We start from the raw sequence: 21,335 nt of genomic DNA, 5'->3' as shown, positions 1-21,335 counted from the left end.
TTTTACCTATTCTGCAACTGCGTACCTCTCCTGATAAATGCCCCTTTTTCCAGCAGCAAAAAGAGAAAGTATCATTTAACTGTCACCAAACCGCAATACTGGCATCCAAAGCCGAAGTTCCAGACTGTGCAAAAACTAAAGAAGAATGAGGAGAGAGGCAAAAAAAGATGATTAATTTACGCGTCCATTGGTCTATTCGTTGTCCTTCCTAGGGACTCTCGCCTTCAATGGGAATGGGGCCCATTGTTTGCCCAGATTTACAAAAGCAGCCGAAACTTAATTTGATTAACTTTGAGTAGGTTTTTTTGTCGCCTTTGTCTTTCCGGCTTCGGTTCATCAGCAGATGAGATGCGAGCGGGAAAAGTGGATAGAAGAGGATTGGACCGGCGGTGGATGGCGGATGGTGGCAAAAACGGGCGGCCGAAGGACAAAGGATGGGCATGGTGGCAACTCTTGATAATGATGTGGCCAGCCATCATCAGCGCTCGTCCGATGGCCATAAAAAGTTACAGACTTTTAAGTGTCCTGCGTTGGCATTTTATTTTAGTTTATTGGTCGGCAATGGCAAATGAAAATGCCAGCTGAGAGATGAGGTGGAGCGCGTTTATGGCCGGGGCGTTCTACATAGACGAGTGCTCGTAAATCGGTATTAGTATACCTAAATGATGTCCACGCCATTCCACAGACACTGAATACGAATAGCGGGCCGAAGGCAAATTGAATGCCAATTTTATTTGAACTTAATTAAATGGCGGAACTTATTTAGAAAAGAAAATGGCTGGAAAAACAAAGTTCGCAGCAGCTGTTGCCCCAGCTTCTAGCAGTATGCTCACACGAACACAAAAAAAGGAGCCACATTAAAGATTTTACCCTTAATACTCTGAGCAGAAACTTTAAAACTACAATATGAATTGACGAATGGATCACTTGTATCAATAGTTATAATCAAATAATCATATATGTATACCTTTAATATATGCTTCGTAGATAATATTGTTGAATTTTAGTTCACAAGGTGAATTCCCTTCCTCTTTTCATATCTAATCTTAAATAATCTTGAAATCAATATTTTCTCAGAGGTTCTCCCAGTGCTCTGGTTGTACATATTTCATTCCAACAATATTGAACTTTTCATAACTTAATTAAGAAACAACGAGACTGGAATTGCCTTCATATATGCATTAGTTGGAGTTGGTGTAACCCGGGCTAAAACTTTGCCAGTCTGTGTGGTCTAATGTCTTTGCTTTGGCAATTTGGCTAAGGGCGTTTTGCTATTTTGTTGTTGGTGCTTTTCAGCTGATGCGATCCTTTCTGTTTTCCCTGCTGCTGTGACGCTGTTCTCGGTAATGTTTGCTTTCATTAACATTATTGTTGCTATTGTTGTTCGTCCAGCAACAACAACAAACATTGACGCAACTACACTTCAATGCATTTTGTCCAACAGCTACAACAACAACACCGCCAGCAACAACAAGAACAATAGCAACAACTCCGAAAAGCCCCCAAAGGTATAATTTCAATTTCAACACTTTACAAACACGCCACAGTTGCGTCATTAACTGGGAAGTTTGCATGCGCGTCTCGTCATCAGCTTTCCGTCGGTACACTGAAATAATAATTTGCACGTAAGGGGAATTTGGTCGGAATTTACTGAAGCCAGCGGGCTTAAATTGTAAGAGTTTGGTGCCAATTTAGATAAAACTTCATGGCTAAACAAGCAGATAACCAACATAGCAACTATAAAGGATTAAAAACTGTTATCTTTTAATAAATTTAAATATTTTTTGCAGTGCCGCTGAGTATTTAAGTCTGTATTGCAGGGTGTCCCTAAGTGCGCTGGCTGACGGAAATGGCCGAAAGCAACAACGCGGAGATAAGTTCAACGCAGCGTCAGGTGCAGCAGTACGATAGTCGCAACTGCAGCAGCGAGAACAAGCTAGAAAAAAAACACGTTTCCAGTAGTTGCCGTTGTTTCATAAAACTTTATTGTTGCATGTTTGTTGCTTTGTGCCGCTGCTATCGTCCTGTTGTCGCGGCTGCTGCATTGCCTCAAACCATACATAAAATCATTTGTGCCACCCCGCCCTCGAGCATTGACTAATGCTGACACCCCGGCAACACGAACCCCGCAGCAGCAGCATCAACTGCAACAACAGCAGCAGCAGCAACAGTGCAGAGCATTACAACAGTTGTGGCCCATTAAGTTGACGCTTTTCCGTTGCATTTGCTGTTTTTTTTTTTTTTTTTTTTTCAGTATTTGAACGATGATGTTTTTATTATTTGATCAACGCACTGTTACCCATGCGGCAACTTAATTTGATCTGCTTAAATTATTTTATTTTACAATATGTCTTGGTTACTTAAGACTAACAGATTTTTAATCCTAAAAACGATAGGGAGAATTATAATAGTTGATATAACATAATAATTACTATTTATTTGATTATTCTAATGAATTTTTAAAACTAAGACTTTCTAGGTCAAAACCAGGTCAGGGAGGTCTTGAGGGTGGTGTCGCTTGAGTCTTCTTTTGACTCTAGTCCGAGGGTCAGCATTGACCACAGCTGCAGTTCCTAGCTTCCTTGCTAGGCTGTTGGGGTGTACATTAAGCCTTTCCATATATTTTTGGGCGATGTTCTGGAGCTTGTCTCCTATTTTGGGCACCTTGAGGTCGCGTTCGATGTCTCTTGTTCTCATATACCAAGGAGCCCCCGAAATTCTTCTTAAGGTCTTCGCCTGTAAGATCCGGATCTTATTAAGGTGACTCTTCGCAGCAATGCCGTATACCTGCAGGCCGTAGAACAGGCAGGGGGCCAATATGGACTTGTATATATTGACCTTGCAGCCAAGCGACAGTTTGTTGCGTGGTGCAATGAGCCAAGACATCCGAGCAACCTTGGTCCTGAACGCTTGCTGAATATTTGTGATGTGCCTGCTGAAGGTGAGCTTCCTATCGAGGGTAATACCAAGGTATTTATAAGCCTGATGGTGTCTGATCAGTCTCCCATTCAGACTGACACCCGGACAGCTACCTGTTCGGTTGGAGAACGTCACATTGGCACACTTCTCAGCGTTGATGCGCACATTCCAGTTCTCAGCCCATTGCTGGAATGCATCCAGGTATTCCTGTAGACCCGAAGTGGCAGCCAGGATACTTTTACTTTTCGTGAGCACAGCAGTATCGTCAGCGTAGGTGGCTATGAGCACATCTTCTTCGTCTACCTCTGCGACTGGTGTGTGAGTAGGCATGTCCGAAGCAAAAACTGAGTATAGGGTTGGGCCAAGAACGCTTCCTTGAGGAACTCCAGCTGCAATTGGCTTGATTGACGATTTGTACCCATCAACAGAGACGTGGAATGTGCGTTCTTCCAGGAAACTTTTAACAACCAAATATAGCTGCGGCGGGAACAGCCTCTTCGCTTTGTACAGGAGCCCAGGGTGCCAGACTCTGTCAAATGCCTGTTGAATATCAAGAAAGGCACCTACTGCATACTCCTTGTTTTCCATAGCTTCCAGAGCAAAGTTCACTACTCTATGTAGTTGTTCAGGAGTACCGTGCTGCAACCGGAAGCCAAACTGAAATTTGGGAATCGCTTTGGTAACATCCTTGCAAGTGAGCAGCCTGTTTAGGATCAGCCTCTCCATAATTTTACCCAGAGATGGGAGTAAGCTGATGGGCCTGTACGAGTCAACGTCTGTCGGTGTTTTTCCAGTCTTATGGATCATAATTATGCTCGCCGATTTCCAAGCTTTCGGAAAGTAGCCAACATCAAGAACGCTGTTGAATATTAAGGCAAGGAACTGCAATGCTTGATCTGGGAGAAGTCTAATGGTTCTATTATCAAGAAGATCTTCTCCAGGAGCTTTCTTAAGTGGCAGCTTGGCTATTAAATTCTTCACTTCTTCCAGTGTGACAGCACTCGGAGGCAGGCTCATTTGAAAGGGCGATTCCAAATATTCTTCAACCTGACGACAGAGACTTTCCGGTGCATAGTTATAGGGTGTAAAACGTTGCTCAAGGTTGTTAGCGAACACTTCAGTTTTTTCCAAGCTAGTGCGACACCAGCCACCAGACGGATTTTTGATTGCTGATTTTGGGGTGGGCTGAGCTTTGAACCGTTTCGTGATACGCCACAGTGAGTAATTTGTGCTCGCGTCAGTACCCAAGTTATCCAAGAAGGTATCTATTTGGGCCTGCTTTCTTCGAGCAAGGGCCTTATGCAGGCAGTTGGCCAGTCTACTGTGGATCTGTTGCATGCGGGGATCACCTGTTCTAGCATATTCTTTTCGAACTCTTCGTTTTAGCCTGAGCAGTGCCAATATTCTGGGAGGAAGTTGAAGTGGTCTGGAGGCCTCTACTTCATGCCGATTTCTCGGTGCAGCAAGCTGAGCAGCCTCACTTAGTTTGCTCATGAAAAGGCTTGTGGCATTATCAATGTCCACCGCCTCCAGAATTTGCATATTTACCTCACTCAGCTGTTCAAGATGAGTTTTGAATATGTTTATGTCAGCATTATGGGCAAGTAGTCGTACGCGTTGTGGTTTCTTTAACGGCGTAGCGTGCAATTCAGCCAGAATAGGAAGATGGTCCGACGAGAGTTCCTGGAGAGTTTGTACATTTAGCCTGCCCATACCGTACCCACAGGTTATAAAAAAATCAAGGGCTGATGGTGTTAACAAAGGGTTGTAAGAGTAGAAAGTGGGTTCGCCCGTAGCCAGAACTTGGTATTGCCCATGTGCAATGACTTCTTGCAACATTTTACCTCTAGGACAGGATCTTGGGTTCCCCCACCATGCATGTTTGGCATTGTAATCACCACCAGCAATAAATTTGTTGCCTAACGCAGCAAACATGGATTTGAAGTCATCTACTATCCATCTTTCTGCTGGAGGTAGATATACAGCAGCTACAGTGACGGTCCCAACCGATGTTTGCAGGTGCACGCTCGCTATCTGCCTGTCATTAGTAGAGATAGGTGTCAGAGGGCTGTGACAAAGTCTAGATTTTATGATGACTGCAGAGCCACCTCTACTGTTACCACTGGGGTGGTGGGCGTGATACATAAGATACCCTGGGAGATAGATGCGCTGACCAACTCGCATGTGTGTTTCCGTGGTAAGCATTACGTCTATATCGTGCTCGCTGAGGAATATCCGAAGCTCCTCAGAGCCCCTTGTTAATCCGCGAGCGTTCCACAATCCGATTTTTAAGGTTGGTTGGGTCATTTAGGAATACGTGTAATTAGAACCTGAACCAGTTCTCTGAAAGCTTTATTAGTCTCTACAGTTTCTTGTATAAGCTTAAATAGTTGGTCTATTCTCGTATTGATGGCCCGAATGGAGTTGTCTAACGCCATAAATTTATTGTTAAGGCAATTGTCCGACGTTGGTATAACTTCAGCCTGCACAGTAGCACGAGCCCTAGATTGAGTCGTGTTGCGTCGAGCAATATCAGCATAAGAGATGTTGGTTCTTAATGCCTCAGCTGGTATGTAACCGCTTGAAGAACGTTGTGGAGGTTTGAGTGTGGCAATATTATTAGTCATCGGTAGCCTGGACCTTGGTTTTAGCTTCTTGGCTTTCTCTGCTCTGACAGGGCAGCTTTTGTCTGTCGAGACATGATCACCACCACAATTTATACACAGACATACGTCACTTATGCACAAAGCGGACCCGGTCATATGGGGACCACTACATTTACCACAAATAGGATCCTGGGCGCAATAGTTCTTAGAGTGTCCAAAAATTTGGCATCTTTGACATTGTAGCAGTTCTTTTCTACGTGTAGCGCGCTCAACAGTGACTCTGTATCTGCCAAGTCGAGTTATCTTAAGAGACTCTTTAACATTCGGGCCTTGTTTAAGATTAATATAAAACAAATTTTGTCTAGTTTTGAAGTTTTTTGTAGCTTCATTATCATCTTCGTTTACCTGAATGTTCTTCCAGTCAGACTTTCTGGGGCAATAGATAATAAGGACCTCATAGCCGTGATCACTAAATGCTTGTTCTATCTGCGAACTAGGAACATTAGCATGAATTCCTTTAAGCACTACTCTGTAGGGTTTTTCTTCTTTAAGTTGGTGATGCCAGAATTGACAATTTAACTTATTTAGTTCTTTTACAGCGGTGCGGAAAGCGTCAGAGTTGGCTGTATAGATTCTGGATACACCAAATCTAGAGGTGCGGATGTAGTAGTTTGAGGAGCCAATATTCAGATTAAGAGCCCGTTCCAAGGTGACCGGATCACTTACACTTGGTACGCATATGGCTGGGGGTTTGCTATATTTAGCGGATTGTCCATCACCATCTCGGGCAGCAGAGTCTTCAATGTCAGAATCAGCATCCGACACGTCTTGCTCCATATTCTCCGCTTCAGCAGACAAAAGCGCGAAGCGATTGTTATTTAATGCTGCTGCAGTGGAGGTAGAGGCCTCCTCATTGAGTGGCATAGTGGCCTGCCTTTTAGTTTTACGGCTTGGAGAAGGGGTGAGGATAGATGATGGGGGCTGAGACACGCCTTTTCGTTTCCTGTTGACAGTACGATCATGTGCTTGAAAGGGGCATTTCGCTTTAGATGGCTTATTGGGCAGTGATGACAGAGGTGTCGGCAGTCCATTGTCATAAGGCGTAGTTGGGCAAATGCTAGTGGTCACGGTTGTGCAATCGGTGAATGTAGGAGTACAGATCATGTTGGCCTGTACGTTAGAAATAGTGCAGGTAACACTTGCATTGGTGTTGCTGCTGATTGTCACCATTAAGCTGGAGACCGTAGATTGAGTTGGCATACCTTCCAGGTTAGGGGAGACATCTGCACAGCTGGCGCGGAGTTGGGAGCGTAATTCTCCTGGCTCAACACCTGCTACTTTCCTCATTTCCTCAAATTTATCGCACCCATTGCTAGGTCGCGATTGAGCAAATGAATTCTCCATTATATCAATTGTCTTTATACTTATGCCGTATAATGCAATTGATATTTACTAAACACGATAAGATTTACCGGTTTACTTGTAAGGTAAATTGTAACAACCTCCAGCTTGCGCAGCGCGCAGGGCGAGGGGCAAAAATAACACAGCTTAGAACTTGCCTTGTGCAGCTGCCACGTGGTGAGGGGCCCAATGGGCAGAGAATGCAAATTTTTCGCACCTTATCCACCGTTCTTTGTTGATGTCCACATGCCGACTCTGCAAGGCAGAGTCCAAATTTTAGAATGTGTGCTGTTTTGCACAGCTACGAATGTAGGTTTGCGAATTAAATTTAAAGTGAAATTCACAGACAAAAACTATAAACAACCGCTCAGTGAGCATTTGCTGTGACATTCGTCCCAATGCCATCGAGATGCCATCCTCACTGTCTGTCGGGGGCGTTGATAGCCATCTAACTGGGCGAGCAGCCGCTAAGCAAAGTGGAAAAAGGCCACAGTTCCGCTTGGTTATACACGCCAACCTTCAAGGTGAGTGGGGATGAGATTGCAGCTGGGCGAAGTGGAGAAGTGGAGGGGCCGAAAGCCCTTGGTGCACATTAAATCGATTTCTGAGAGAGTTCGACCAGGAAGGAGGAAGAAAATCAATTTCAGTCCTTATGGAATAATCTAATTTTTATTACCGCTGCATAGCCATTCGTTTATTCCTTTGCATACAGATGAACAGACGAGGTTGTCGTACTAGCTATGCATTTTAGCTAAAATTTAGTTAAAACGTGTATACACGTATCATTCTAACGTATAGTATGAAACAGTACATATGTATATACCAATTAATTTTATGTAAGATTTAAAAATAAAGAGATTACTTATAATCTAGATCCTTGACTATTAAAGCACCAGTTTCACATGAAATTTAACAAACCTGCAGTTTCTCTTAACTGTTGACAGTGCTATTGTTTTAACCGCTGTTGTGTCCACATAACTTTTATCTGCTTCCACCATTTCTCATCGACTAAATGCTGCCGGATGCACAAGCTGCAAAAATACCGGCAAACAGGATTGCACATTTCTTTTATGCAGTAATCATTTGCGGCACTTTATTGAATTCCGAGCAGCGGCAGCGGCAACCGAAAACAGCCCGCACAACAAGTCCCGCCCACTTCCGCCCGCCGCTGGCAGGTGTTGGCTTTCCATTCCTCGCTCCACGCCCACCCCGCGTTTCCTTCGCTTGGCACTTTCCCCGAGCGCTTTTTCCGCTTCGATTTTTCCTCTTGTTATTCTTTCCCACACATCACATGCTCGCTTTGGCTTCTTGCTGCCTCATCGTGATGTTTGCCTTGCTTTGGCCTTCCAAAAAGTGCAGCAGAACGATGCATACTTTAAGGCGAAAGTCAACCGCAAAGTCAATTCCGCCATCAAGCGCCATCTTGAGGAGCACGATTTTTGGCTATTTTTCAGTTGGTTTTTTTTTAAGGAAATTTCTAAATTTATATACATAATAAAATTACGCCTCAGTTTTTTTGTATGATAAAAATCGTAGAATAAACTAACAAACAAAACGACTCTTAATGTGTGCTTAAATTTTTTAAAGTATAGGCTTAGTTAGTTTACACAAAAAGGTTAGTTGTGAATGAGATTCTAGACCTAGGTGTTTAGTTTTTATGCTCTTATTTCTTATATGTTTTCTTTGGTTTAGCTACTGACTGCACTTTTTCTAGCCAAAACTGTGCCAGCACTGCACATTTAGTAACCCAGGGAGTGTTAATCTTCGGCAATCTTGATGCGGATATATTAAACTTATTTTTACAGCATTTCTCTCGGCGATTGCTTAGCCCCCTCAGCAATCTGGATTCTTTATTTTCATATACTTTGTATTACTTGTGCCGCGCCCTGCTGCCGCCCATATACTGCTAGTTCCTCAGATTTCGAAAGCGCGATAAACTAACTGCCTGCCTGCCAGCCCCACCCCTGGGCGCTTTTCAACACTGGCAGACAGACAGTAAGTGGTGCAGTGGGTGGTGGTGTAAGGTTGTCTGATGGTGGGTGGTGAAGGGTCATGTGTATGTATTTCGCAACTTGAGGCGCTTGCCACTTCCGCTGGCGGTCTATAAGAAAACACTAACACACTTGCTGTGTTTGGGTGGATAGAACTTTTCTACTGCTTTCCATTTATTTTTTGTATATTTTGGGTTTTTTCGCACTTATTTTAGTTTTATTGCCCGGCATTTTATTGCACAAATTTTAATATTTATTTTTGCTGTTGGTTTATTTTGCACTATGCCTGGAAGGCGCTCCAGTGTGTGTATGAGTGGGTTGAAGTCGGTTTGTGTTGGTTTTACCGAAACACACACTCGCACGCACACACACACTTAGAATCTCGGGATGCTTTGTTTGCTGTCTGCTCGCGTTTAGTTAGCGTTTTTCTATTGCAGCTCCATTTTAATGTTTAACAAACTTGAATGGCGCAGTTGAGAGCTCCCAAACAAACAGAAAGAAAATACAAACGATTTTAATTTTTTTCGCCTTTTTCACTTCTTGTTTGCCCCTTGTTTTGTGCAAAAACTTTTGTGAAAATTATTTTAAACTGTGAAAACTGTTTTGTTCCGCTTGCATATTTATCTCATTTGGGAAAACGGTGAGTTGTATTATGGCATTCAATAAGAAAAGGAATTATTTTAGGTTTTATATATAATTTAGACAGTCACCACTGAATTGTGATACCAAATAATAATTTCGCAATAGAAATACATGCAATGGATAAACTTTTAACAACAAAACTAACAAACTGTCGAGTTGATCATTGTTAAATGGATTTGGCCGGAAAATGTGCTCTAAAGCCAGGGAAATCTGGGTCCAGGTGGAGGTGGATGATAAAAATTCATATGCTGATAGTGCTGAGTATTGCAGTACATTTGTCCCGGATTTTGGTTGCCCGATTGGGTGGGCCTTGCATGATATTCAGGTTTCGAGTTCTGCAAATTTGCCGAATAACTATAGTGGTCACCACAGCCCCTATGCATGGCCCCATACGCATGAGATCCTTGAGCTCTACGGGATAAAATAAATTATTACTAAAAGACCAAATCTCTCTTACCTACTCTGTTACATACCGGGGACTACTTTTTAAGTATCGATCCTGAATAGGTGGTAGATTTCCATGAAACCTGGACGGACCCATCATGACCCGGTGCGGATAGGATGGGTCCTCCACATTACTGGAAAGATTGTTCGAGTGCTGACTGGCGAGATTTTAAATATCGGCGGAGTCTTATACTTGCAACACTTACTGAGCATATCGGTGATTAACTTTTAGATTTCGATCGTGAGCTGTTGATGCATTCCCTTGAAACCTGGACGGATTACCCACCATCATTCCTGGAGGCGAATGAGTTGTGGCCTGCATAGTCGTCGGAGGACTGGTCGTGGCTATTATCATCATTTTGCTAAAATTATCACTTCCGTAAAGTCTTGCAAACTGCTCAATGCTTTCCTGCATGACACAATACATTCTATTTACTAAGTTTAAAAACTTTTAATAGCGTGTTCTTACATCCGGACAAAAAATTCCGGGTAACCGCACTCCGCTGTATTCCATGTTCTAATTTATGAAATAATTTAAAAGATTATAATTTTGATAGTATAAAAACAGAATTTTGGAGTGGATTTGGCTAGTTGTAATGGAGACGAAATTCGAAAATAAAATAACAATTTTTGACAGGAAACCTATGGAATTAAACCCATATTTGACGGAATTTTCGTGGCATATATTGATTGAAAGGAAAACGTTTGAAAGTTTAAAATTAAGTACAATTTTAAAGTTGTATTCATATCAAAGCATTAAGGTAAGTCACTTTTATTAATTTGATTACCATTCAACTGACTTCAGTGCCTTTGGTCAAGTTAAGCGTTAAACAGTTGACAGGCAATTATTGCACCCGCATAAGGACATCAACTACTCGGCACATTCGTTTAATTCAACGTTTATTAATTTACGTTGGAAATCCTTAACGACAGGTTCATATTTTCATGGCTGCCACGGCAACCTCATTACCGGCGACTTGTTGTAAATAATTATTTGCGGCTTACAAGCATTTTTTGTGCCCTTAGCGTATGCGGAATTTATGAATAAATCATTTGATCCCCATTCGCCAGTCGCTGTCCTGCTTTCGAGTGGATGACCTCTTCGCCGGATAATATGCAATATGCATTTCCGTGGCGCCACCGATTCGCCGGGCAGGTGCTTGCCGTTGAGTTTTAATTAATCGAGAACTCATAAAAATATTAAAATGCAAAAAAGCACCGGGTTTATGCCCATACGGCAATTCCAGGACCATATCGTCAAGAGTCGATGACGAGTGGGAAACGGCGATGCATGTTTTATTGCCCGGCATTCCGTGCCACATGAGTATGAGTGGGCAAAAGCCATAAAGCGGGGAGGTCCTTGCTGTCTGCGAAATATTAAATAAAGGCAGCATTTTATTTTTTGCTTTTATAATTGGGCATAATGTGTCATGGCTGGAACATTTCATTCTAGCGCATTCAGATAAGGGCATTCATTTTAGAAAATTATCGGTTTATCAGTATTGATAAAACAATAATCAACAAAGAATGCCATTGTCGATTTTCTCTACTACATTTTTGGATGTTTTGTGATCGTTGTAGTGGGCGTGGCATACTCACGCTGTATCGATGTCTCACTATTGGAAAATTGATTTGTGCACTTTTTAAATACAAATTTCTAAATAGGAAAACTTATCGTTGCAGGCAACATTTTGTTGTGTGTGGAACAGCTGTTTTCAACAGCTGATTTCATTGTTGTGGCGCCATTTATATTCATTTATGGTATGCAGAACTAAACATTGGTCAATTATACTTGCATGCATTTAATATTATCTTAATCGACCGACTTTCATAAAATAGGTTTTGATCAATATTAATATTTTAGCTTTTATAGTTCCCGTGGTCTCGACGTTTAATATATAAAATATAGGGTTAAAAACGGTTACCTCAAACAATCTATTATTATGTTTTGCTTTACGAGTAAAAAAATAAATCCAAAAGCACTAATCCATAATAAACTTATTGCTTATTGCTTGAAACCCATTAACACAATAGGTGAAAAATTAAACAGCACTGATTGTTAGAAAAGCTGACAACTCTTGGCCAGACAACTCTGACGAACAATCGATAAATCAGTCACTTCGCTCGGCTGTCATTTCTGTGCATTTTTCTGTGCTGCTTGGGAAGAAATTGTGCTCCACTAACTTTTCGCACTACGCTTAATATGGCTGACTCCGATTTGCAGCACAATGAAGTAGAAAAAGGTTTGTAGAAACATTAGTCTATAGAATATTATTAAAAATTGAATTTTTAACTACGCGTTTACTTTAGGTGGACAATATGGTGAATCTTGCGAAAGCTGGCCTTTATTCAATAGGGAGTTGGTTTAGGTAAATATATTCTGCAGAATTTAGTAATCCCATATGGCTTTTCCAGGATCCCGGAACCCTGTTCTTCAAGTGCTGAAGAAGACAGAAATAAACCTAAGCCATTTGCGCACAAAAGCCGTTCACGTTATGTTTGCCCAACAGTAAATAGTGTTTTTTTATCTCTTGAAAATCGATCTGATATGAACGCTAAGACATCATCGAATATCGAGCGATCATATATTCCCATATGCGAAACAAGCTCGAACCGTGAATCCAACTCCGGAAGTGCACCAAATTCAAGCAAATCTTCGTCATCGTCATTAAGTGTGGAATTAAATGGAAGTGTTCCAGAACCGAAATCTTCCGTAATTAACTCCAATGAAACCATACATTCTGCGGGACAGGTTGGCGGCATTCAGAGCTGTATGACAGAAAGTGATGGCCAGGGAAGTGTCGATTCTGAAACAATCTCTAGCATCAGAAAATCAACTTCCCTCATAAAACTCAAAGACAATTACAATGCAATCATTGACGAAGTTAATAATCAACAACTCACTAACGAGGGCAACAATTGTAACATTGAAAAAAGGTTGTCCCAATTGCGATATAGTTCAGATGAAAAGGAATCCAAAGACTTGTATTCCTCTTCTGATAGTCTCGATTTAAATTTCGATATCGGTGATAATGCCGAAAATCTACAACCTGGTGGAAAAGTAAATGCTGATAAGGAATTGTTCTCCAATGGCATTTTGCAAAATTCGGAAGTTCTTGATACATTAGAACAACTCAAACCGTTTGGAAAACATATAGCAGTTAAGTTTCAGTCCACCATAACAACTGAAAATTGTGGTCTTCTTAAAAGTCCATCGCAGTTTCTGAAGATGCCTTATTTCATACCCGTGGAATCCGAGGCATTCGTGCCTGAAACCTTTCAGGATCAAATGACTGAAGATGATTTAAAGGACGAACAGTCGCGCAATTATTTCATAAATCGTCTAAAGGCAACTGTTAGGTGGCGCGAGAACGAAAACAAGACCAAGGAGTCCAATGCGAAAATTGTTCGCTGGTCCGATGGCAGCCAGACCTTTCATGTGGGCAACGAGGTTTTCGATATGATGCAACACCCGGTGACCGTCAACCAGAACCATTTGTATGTTCGCCTGGACAGCTGCTACCAGCCTCAGGGTTTGATCAAGAATAAGTTGACTGTGCGTCCCATGTTGGACTCCAATTTCGGACAGAGTCATGTCCAGGCCTTGCGTAATCGAGCCACGAATAAGCCGCAGTCTGGGTGCGTTAAGGTGATAACGAACATGGGCTCCAATCCCGAGCACGATCAGAATCGGCGCATGAAGGAGGAATTGTACAAGCTTCGCCAGGAGGGTCGTAAAAAGAATCGCGCGTTTATGAAGAATCGTCCTCCGAAACGTGACAGGCACTATCAAGGCTCCGATCGCAATGTGGCCAAAAAGCCAGGGGCATTCGAAGAGGACGACGGCGAGGGTGCAGGTGGTGAAACAAGCTCTGAAGCTGAAGATTCGGATGAAGAAATGCGCGATGGAGCTTCTCGGAGCTCTCCCAATTCCCAAAAGGAAGGAAGTCAATTGGATTCCGAAGACGAACTTGCGATCGGAGGTGCTTTCCGCAAGCCCAGGCGTTTGCTCTTTTCCGATTCAGATTCCGACTAAATATTAAATAGCCTGTAGATACGAAATCTCAATAAACATAAGCCAGCCCGCAACAAAGCGTGGAACCAGGAGTAGCTGCAACTGATAATTAATTAACAATTTCTCGCCCCCACGGTGGGCGTACGGACATTGCCGTAATTAGGGGGCGTGGCAGCTGAGGGAGGCAGACATTGGTAGTCGGCGCAGAAATTGCTTAAGGTCACAATGGGGTCGTGATTGCAGCGCGGAGCACTCTAACCCAAATGCCATTGTCCGACTGCCAAACTGGCCGGCATTCCAACGCCCAAAGCAATTAGTGGTAGGTGCATTGGATTGCTGCCTGGTGTTTTTGGGAGATTGGACTCGTGACTCGGTGAGTCGTATGTGGGTTTTGGGGGGCGGCAAGTGGGTGGCTTTCTGGTCAGCGGCTCAGTCGGATTTTTCTCTTTGATTCCAGCTTTATATTTGTCACCGTCCAAAAGCTGTCGGCATCACAGGTAGTCGAAATAAGATACATACATACTTAGCAGAGAACTGCAGCCCGCCACTGGCACCCCGTGTTTTTTGACACCCTACTTGCGGCAATACAAAATATTCGAGTGTTTTACCAACGTGGTGTTTTTGTTACGAGTAAAAAAACCACCCGAGGCCTGCTGCGCAAGAGCCGTTTGGGTGAGTGGACGCACACTCAACGATCGGCCGCAGGTCATTCTTTGTACGCCTAAAATTTGTATGGGTGGAAGCGCGACGGGTATAAGAAATGAAGGGTAAAAGGGAATACCCAAGAAAAATTTCGTGCTCATGTCTTTGCTCTTTGATGTACTCAATGGGTGCCAGCCGTTTCGAATCATTGCCTTATTAATTTTTCACGCGTCGCTAGCTGAATACTCTAATGACAAATATTCTTATATAAAGTCATTTTTGAAATGAATTTTGTGACATTATGTACTATTATTTATACTATAATCTATATTTAAATAACAATAACGTTAATAATATATATAATATATAATAATATATAATATAATATATATATATATATAATATAATAATTAAATTACATATATATATATATATATTAATAATATATAATATAATATATATAATTATAATAATATATAATAATAAGATGAAGGGCATATTTTACAAAGTATTCGACAAAGTCTAGAGCCACGACGAAAGAATAGTGTGTAAACGTATGGAGTGTAAAACGTATGGAGTTACGCATCTTGTCTGTGACTCGACTATCTACAAGACCACCCGAGTATTTTTAGAAACACCCGAGTATTTTTGGAAACACCCATGTGTTTAACGGTAAACCCACAAGTGTTTTTGTCACTCATCCCTTTTTAGGCATTTGTCTTTTTCTGACTGTTTGTCTTCTCTACCCTCCGTTATGGGTGCCGAGTATGATCGACACCCGCGACGCAGGGCACCGTATTGATTCGGGTGCGCGCACGACGGGGTGTCTTGTCTGCATGTGCAGACGTATACCAAAGACACTAGAATAACAAGATGCGGAACGGCCATACAAATTTTTGGCACGCGATTTTTTGGCCGTGGCTCTAGAGGTGGCTCCAGGCTCTCTTGAGTTTTTGTTCGAGAGAGAAAGAGCGGAGAGCGCAGACAACTGTATGTGTGCATACGTGTGCTCATGCATTGTAAATTTGACAAAATATGCCCTTCACCTTAGAAGTTCGTTGACTTTAAATCTATATTATGTTTTATCAATGGCTTGTGTCCGCACTTCGTGCCTGACGATATGACTTTTGCAACGAACTGTTTTCATATTTTTATTTATTTTATTAATTTTTATTTTCTACTACGTATTATTATTTTTTATGAAATATTATTATGAAATATTATTATTTTTATTATTTATTAATAAAATTATTATTTTTTTATGAAATTAAATGAAATAATAATAAATAATGAAATTGTTGAGCATTAGTGCACAAATAAAAGTATTTTTTTCAACATAAATTTTCAACATAATTATAAATATGTAAGCGGTATTCGAGCGGCGATTTTAACAAACGAATTTAAAAAACTTTAAAATTATAATAGTCAGGGAATTTTTATTTTATTTCATCATATTGCTACGAAATTGGCCACAACTCCAAATATGTAAATTCGTTTCTTCGATCAGAATTGATTTCGGCCCGAAAATCGTCTTCTAGCACAACACGCACACATATACGCGTTCTCGTCTCTTGTTTTTACTCACACAAGCAAGCAAATTCTATTTTTAGATTTCTTATGCTCTCAGCGTGAGCGAGCGAATTTGGCCTTCACCAAAAAAGTGGCTGCATAGTGCCAAACGAATGTATGGCCGTTATGCATCTTGTTATTCTAGTGTCTTTGCGTATACTGTGTGTTTGTAAGTACCCGCGATGTGCGTGGCGGGTAGCACCCGCACACAAAATTGTTGGGTGTGAGTCGAGTGGCTAAAAATGCCACCTTTGCAGTTCTCTGATACTTAGCTTGTTAAAAATTTTAAATTAATAAGTACTTTATTTGTTAGCAAAAAGCGTTATCCTGGAAAGTTCTTCAAGTTTACATTGAAATAGTTATACATTTGGTTGTTAACTATGATTATTTTATCTCATTAAATAATTTGTTCTACTTGTTTCAGTGAATATCGCTATTGTTTTAATTGAAAGTATTTTACAGTATCTTAATCAAAAGTATGTAATAGATTCAGGTATTCAGATATTCTTGTTCAGAACCACCAGGCTATTTAATCTAGTCATGTCCGTCTGTCCATATGATCTATAAGATTGTCACGCACATTTCTCTGCAATAGGGATTTAATGTTATATTCCTCCAAGCCTCTAGGCAACTTTCCTTTTCAGTTAACACCAATAACAATGAGAAACTTGAGCTTTGATGCCGATTAATTAACATTGGACCCAGCATTATTGATTTTCGAGATGCATTCAGTCATAATGTGAATGGTGAGAGTTGTATTTGCTCATTTAACTGGTGAAATTTGATCAGCAGCTCCTGGAACTTATGGGCTTGCATGCCACGGGGGAATTGTGTGTCCTGGTGAGGCTCGTTTGCTTCAAAGGCATATAAGCTCATTACAATGGCAGTGTCTTGACGTTGCTGCCTTCGCATTTGGAGCAACGCATTCGAATGTAACCGAGATATAGGACGACCCCTTTTACTACCTCCACATGCTATGGGCCATAAACTAAACTGTCACGGATTTTCGGGCTGGGCCGAAAATCGAGCAGCTACACGACACGCCCGTAGGCCAAATATCTTGCACACATATTTGTCGACAAGTTGGCAAACTGTGCGGGCGAAAGGAGGCAAGTGGGTTGGTGGCATGTCAGCCTTTGTGCTAATGCAATTTAGTGCCTCCTGCAGCAAATGAACCTTGATTATGTGTTTATTAGACACCAATTTACGCCTGCTGCAATGTTGCCTCTTCTCCGCCTGCCGCTTTTCGTATACGTAAAATTTCATTCCTTCATTGTCATAAATATCATCTGTCGGCTTACCTGCATTTATACATCCCAGTTTATGGGCACAGCCTTTCAGAATTCAATTACTTCGATACTGCTGATCAATGAGGCGCAACTGGAGAAGTGCCGCTTAGTATATCTGCATGTGGTCCACATATTAATTGTTTAAAAATATTACTCACTGTATAACTTTTGTTGAGGTACAAAAGACACAAAATACACACGAGGACTTGGATTATTTATGCTCTAATAAACTCAGGTAATTAGATTATAGAGCACTTATAACTTACACAATTGATTATTGTGTTTGTTTAAAATGCTTCTTATGCAAGGATGACAAAATATATAAACTAAAACTATTACACTTCAAAATGAACTCTCTGAAAGTTTATGCTTTTATGATCTAATAAAATTATGAGTAACATGCTTTTCATAACCTCCCCATAACCCATATCGAATTCTTTTCCCTGCCTGATGAGCCCAAAAGGTATTTTGACCGTTTACAACCGTCAAGTAGATACACTCATTAACCCGAAAGTCTTGGTTTTATGGCCATTAAACATATGCGTGAAGGCGGTTCTTGTTAGCCAAAGCAAACACAATTACACTTACGCACTCAAATTTATTTACAGCACATAAAGTAGACACTCGTTTTCGCACACACACACACCAGTAAGTTTACATACCTCAAAGGCATTAATTATTTATGAAGAGACAGGCTGAAATGGAAGCCCGCTGCACTGGAGAAAGGAATGTAATAAAATTACAAGCGAATGCCGTAAACCCGAAAGGTTTTGAAATTCGAGCAAGAGAAGGCGGCATTAAGTTTGCGGGCCGTGACAACTGCAAAACTGGCTAACTGGCAAGCTGGCCCCCAGTAATTAGAGGCTCTAATAAAGCTAAAGTTTCTCCAGAAAGTAGATGGGACAGTGGGCACATGTCACTTGTCAACGCAGCAATTTGACAGGACCTTTACTGAAAAGCCCCGAAATACATACATATATATTTTCACACAAAGCCAAGGATAACCACAAAAACGCAGCTAAATGCTGACCGAGACAAAGCGATGAAGCAGGTCATCGTTGCTAAAGTGAGATTCATAATTTTATTTACATAAATGTAATAAAATTCGTTAAGTTCTTGAACCCATGTTAGAACTATTTTATAAAAATATTTGGTTAAATAAGTTATGCATTATGCATATGCATTAATGAATAATCTGAAATTTAATTTGATTTAATTTAAAATAAAATCAAACACCTTTTTTACCCATCGAATATGAAGTAAGTTGGTCAAACTTTTCAGTTAGCTCTGCATTTATGGAGCGCACTGTATAGATGTGTATGTAGCAATGCCACTCTTTAGATACTCAACTTGTATTCTCAAGCACTTTGGCTTTGTAGATTTTATGTCTTGCGGCTTGCATTATAAAATCAGTGGCATGCTCTAATGTGGCAAATAGTCGATGGGTGGTAAATGGCTGGTGTGACAGTAGAGGTTTGTGGGGAAGGGACGAGGTCACTTTGGTCCCTTGGGCGACTTCAGAGAATTGCTGTATGTGACAGTTGTTGAAATTTCACTGTCTCTCATTAACAATTGGCAATTATGCCGCAAACTCGAATTGCGTTTGTGCACATGTATTGAGCTAATATTTGCTTAAATCAATGAGCGCTTAGGCAGCGAAATTATTTCCTTTTATTTCATTCCATTTACAGCCGAAATGGTATTAATGGCATTACCATACCCAATGTTTGCGCACACTAAAGAGCCCGAAAATCGAATGTGTGTGTCATTAGTTGAATACGCATTAACGTTCATAAATAACTTTACACTTAATGCGAAACAGGCCAAATAGGCACCAAACGCATACACATACACATATACTGCCGTAATGCATTTAAGCGGTTTTCGTTGATCACATTTATCATTAAAGCTGCATTCATTGAATAAATAATGCACAGAAACAAGCATAACTGTAAATTGCAAATCTGCTTGATTTGACTAATAGTTGAAATTGATAGCAATAATTGATATATTAGGGCGTTCAATAGCTATTGCATTACATAACCGTATTAATTTCTTAGCAGCCAAAATAGGATAATTCGAATGTCTTATTCAACAGTTTTTATTTTAAGCATAATTAAGACCGATTTTCGTATACACCCCTTCCTTTTTATACCCTTTATGATTTTTTTCTTTTTGTTATGAACTCCTCACGCTCTATCCATTGCAGGCATCTATTAATTTAAGGGACTTCTGTAAGCTAAATAAATATACTCTAAAGTATTCCGTTGATAGTAAACTGTCATCTGATGTCACCTGCCAGTTTAAGATACCATCCGATACTGGGTTAAGTTTTCATTAAGTAATGCACCGCTTGTTCTTTCGCTTATATTCCAATTCCAGTCGAAACTAAAACGAATGTGGTCATGTTCGAGTTCCTTCATCAGATGAGTGCACCGAAAGTATACACCGCAATTTTGAGATACATTTTTCGGTACGCGCAATTTATTGGAACGATATTTTTCTGTCTACACAATAAAAAGGACGATGAAACTGTATTTATCCGCAATTGGCTCAAGTGGCTGAATGTTACGCATCGCATATTAACTTTTACAAGATTCTTTTGGGTCTATTTAGGGTCCATATCGATTAAGACAAATCGCGTCCAACAAGTACTTCATGTTATGCGATTTGTGCTGAGCATTCCCAACGTTGCAGTAATCTTGGGCTACCACATTTTTCGAGGCCCAGAAATAGTCGATCTTGTCAACCAGTTCTTGCGTCTCTTTCGGCAAGTGAGTGATTTATTCAAGCCGAAAACACCTGGATTCGGCGGCAGACGAGAATTGATATTAATCCTACTGAATTTGGTATCCTTCGCCCATGAGCAAACATATCTGTGGTTTACGATACGAAAAGGACTTTCTTGGCGTTTCATAATCGATTGGTGGTGCGACTTTTACCTAGTCAGTGCCACCAATATATTCATCCACATCAATTCCATCGGCTATCTCAGTCTGGGTGTTCTTTATTCCGAGCTCAATAGATATGTCTATACAAACTTGCGAATTCAATTGCAAAAGTTAAATACTTCGGGCAGTCAACAAAAAATACGAACAGTACAAAATCGTTTGGAAAAGTTCATAAGCTTGTACAGAGAGATATATCATACCAGCATTATGTTCCACAAGCTATTTGTTTATAAGGTTGTACTAATCGCCTTGATTGGCCTGAATATGGCTGTAGAGTTTTATATAAACAGCTTCGTATTCTGGATACTTTTGGGCAAACACGTATTGGATCTTTTTCTGGTAACTGCCTCCGTTGAGGGAGCTGTCAACCAATTTTTGAACATTGGAATGCAGTTTGGAAATGTCGGTGATCTTAGCAAATTTCAAACTACGGTCTGTCAATTTATTTTCATAGATTTTATACCGACTTAAACATTTTATTCATTGCAGCTGGATACTTTATTCCTTCATCTGAGGCTTAGCCATTTTCGAGTCAGCATTTTGGGCCTATTTGATGTCACCCAAAAGCAATATCTACAGTTCTTATCAGCACTCGTATCTTGGCTAGCTTTTATAGCACAATATAGAATGCAGGTCGGAAATTGTTAGGCCTATTGAAAAGTAATTCGGTTTAATGTAATATTATTATAAGATGTTTTTGCTTTTCTTTTAGCACTTAAATATGTCATAATGTATTAATAAAATATCCTCAATAAATTAAATTTGAATAAATAGGGGCCCCAAATCGCTGTGGCATGCTGTAACATCATTTTTGCCGTACTCTGTGAAGTCACTTAATAATCTGCATTTACGTGAAAGCCACAAAA

The 21,335-nt window shown here is 40.7% G+C and overlaps 3 protein-coding genes across 5 annotated transcripts; 2 read left to right on the top strand and 1 right to left on the bottom strand.

The window, feature by feature from the left end:
* Positions 1 to 9,595: 9,595 nt before the first annotated feature.
* LOC6619299 lies at positions 9,596 to 10,709 on the bottom strand. 3 transcript variants are annotated; one of them, XR_004362053.1, is made up of 4 exons: positions 10,473 to 10,709; positions 10,210 to 10,412; positions 10,033 to 10,157; positions 9,596 to 9,970 (listed from the first exon to the last, which is right to left on the bottom strand). XR_004362053.1 is itself a non-coding variant. In XM_032721434.1 (4 exons), the coding sequence occupies exons 1-4, from the start codon at positions 10,515 to 10,517 to the stop codon at positions 9,754 to 9,756; spliced, it is 594 nt and encodes a 197-aa protein (XP_032577325.1). In that variant the 3' UTR covers positions 9,596 to 9,753. The 3 variants fall into 3 exon arrangements, 2 of the variants coding, with proteins under 2 accessions (XP_032577325.1, XP_002043516.1); XM_032721434.1 differs by having other exon boundaries at positions 10,033 to 10,161; positions 10,473 to 10,517; XM_002043480.1 differs by having other exon boundaries at positions 9,754 to 9,970; positions 10,033 to 10,137; positions 10,473 to 10,517.
* Positions 10,710 to 12,082: 1,373 nt separating this feature from the next.
* On the top strand, positions 12,083 to 14,104 carry LOC6619298 (RNA polymerase-associated protein LEO1). Its single transcript, XM_032722763.1, has 3 exons — positions 12,083 to 12,246; positions 12,314 to 12,362; positions 12,419 to 14,104. Exons 1-3 carry the CDS (start codon positions 12,207 to 12,209, stop codon positions 14,037 to 14,039), a joined length of 1,710 nt encoding a protein of 569 aa, XP_032578654.1. The 5' UTR covers positions 12,083 to 12,206; the 3' UTR covers positions 14,040 to 14,104.
* Positions 14,105 to 19,923: 5,819 nt separating this feature from the next.
* LOC6619297 (putative gustatory receptor 92a) lies at positions 19,924 to 21,117 on the top strand. The gene is made up of 2 exons (XM_002043478.1): positions 19,924 to 20,901; positions 20,959 to 21,117. The coding sequence occupies exons 1-2, from the start codon at positions 19,924 to 19,926 to the stop codon at positions 21,115 to 21,117; spliced, it is 1,137 nt and encodes a 378-aa protein (XP_002043514.1).
* The last annotated feature ends 218 nt before the right edge of the window (positions 21,118 to 21,335 follow it).

Source organism: Drosophila sechellia, chromosome 3R (assembly GCF_004382195.2).
Source record: "Drosophila sechellia strain sech25 chromosome 3R, ASM438219v1, whole genome shotgun sequence".
Lineage (NCBI taxonomy): Eukaryota > Metazoa > Arthropoda > Insecta > Diptera > Drosophilidae > Drosophila > Drosophila sechellia.
Note: the sequence above shows the minus strand (reverse complement) of the source record. Positions and strands in the feature narration are given on the sequence as shown.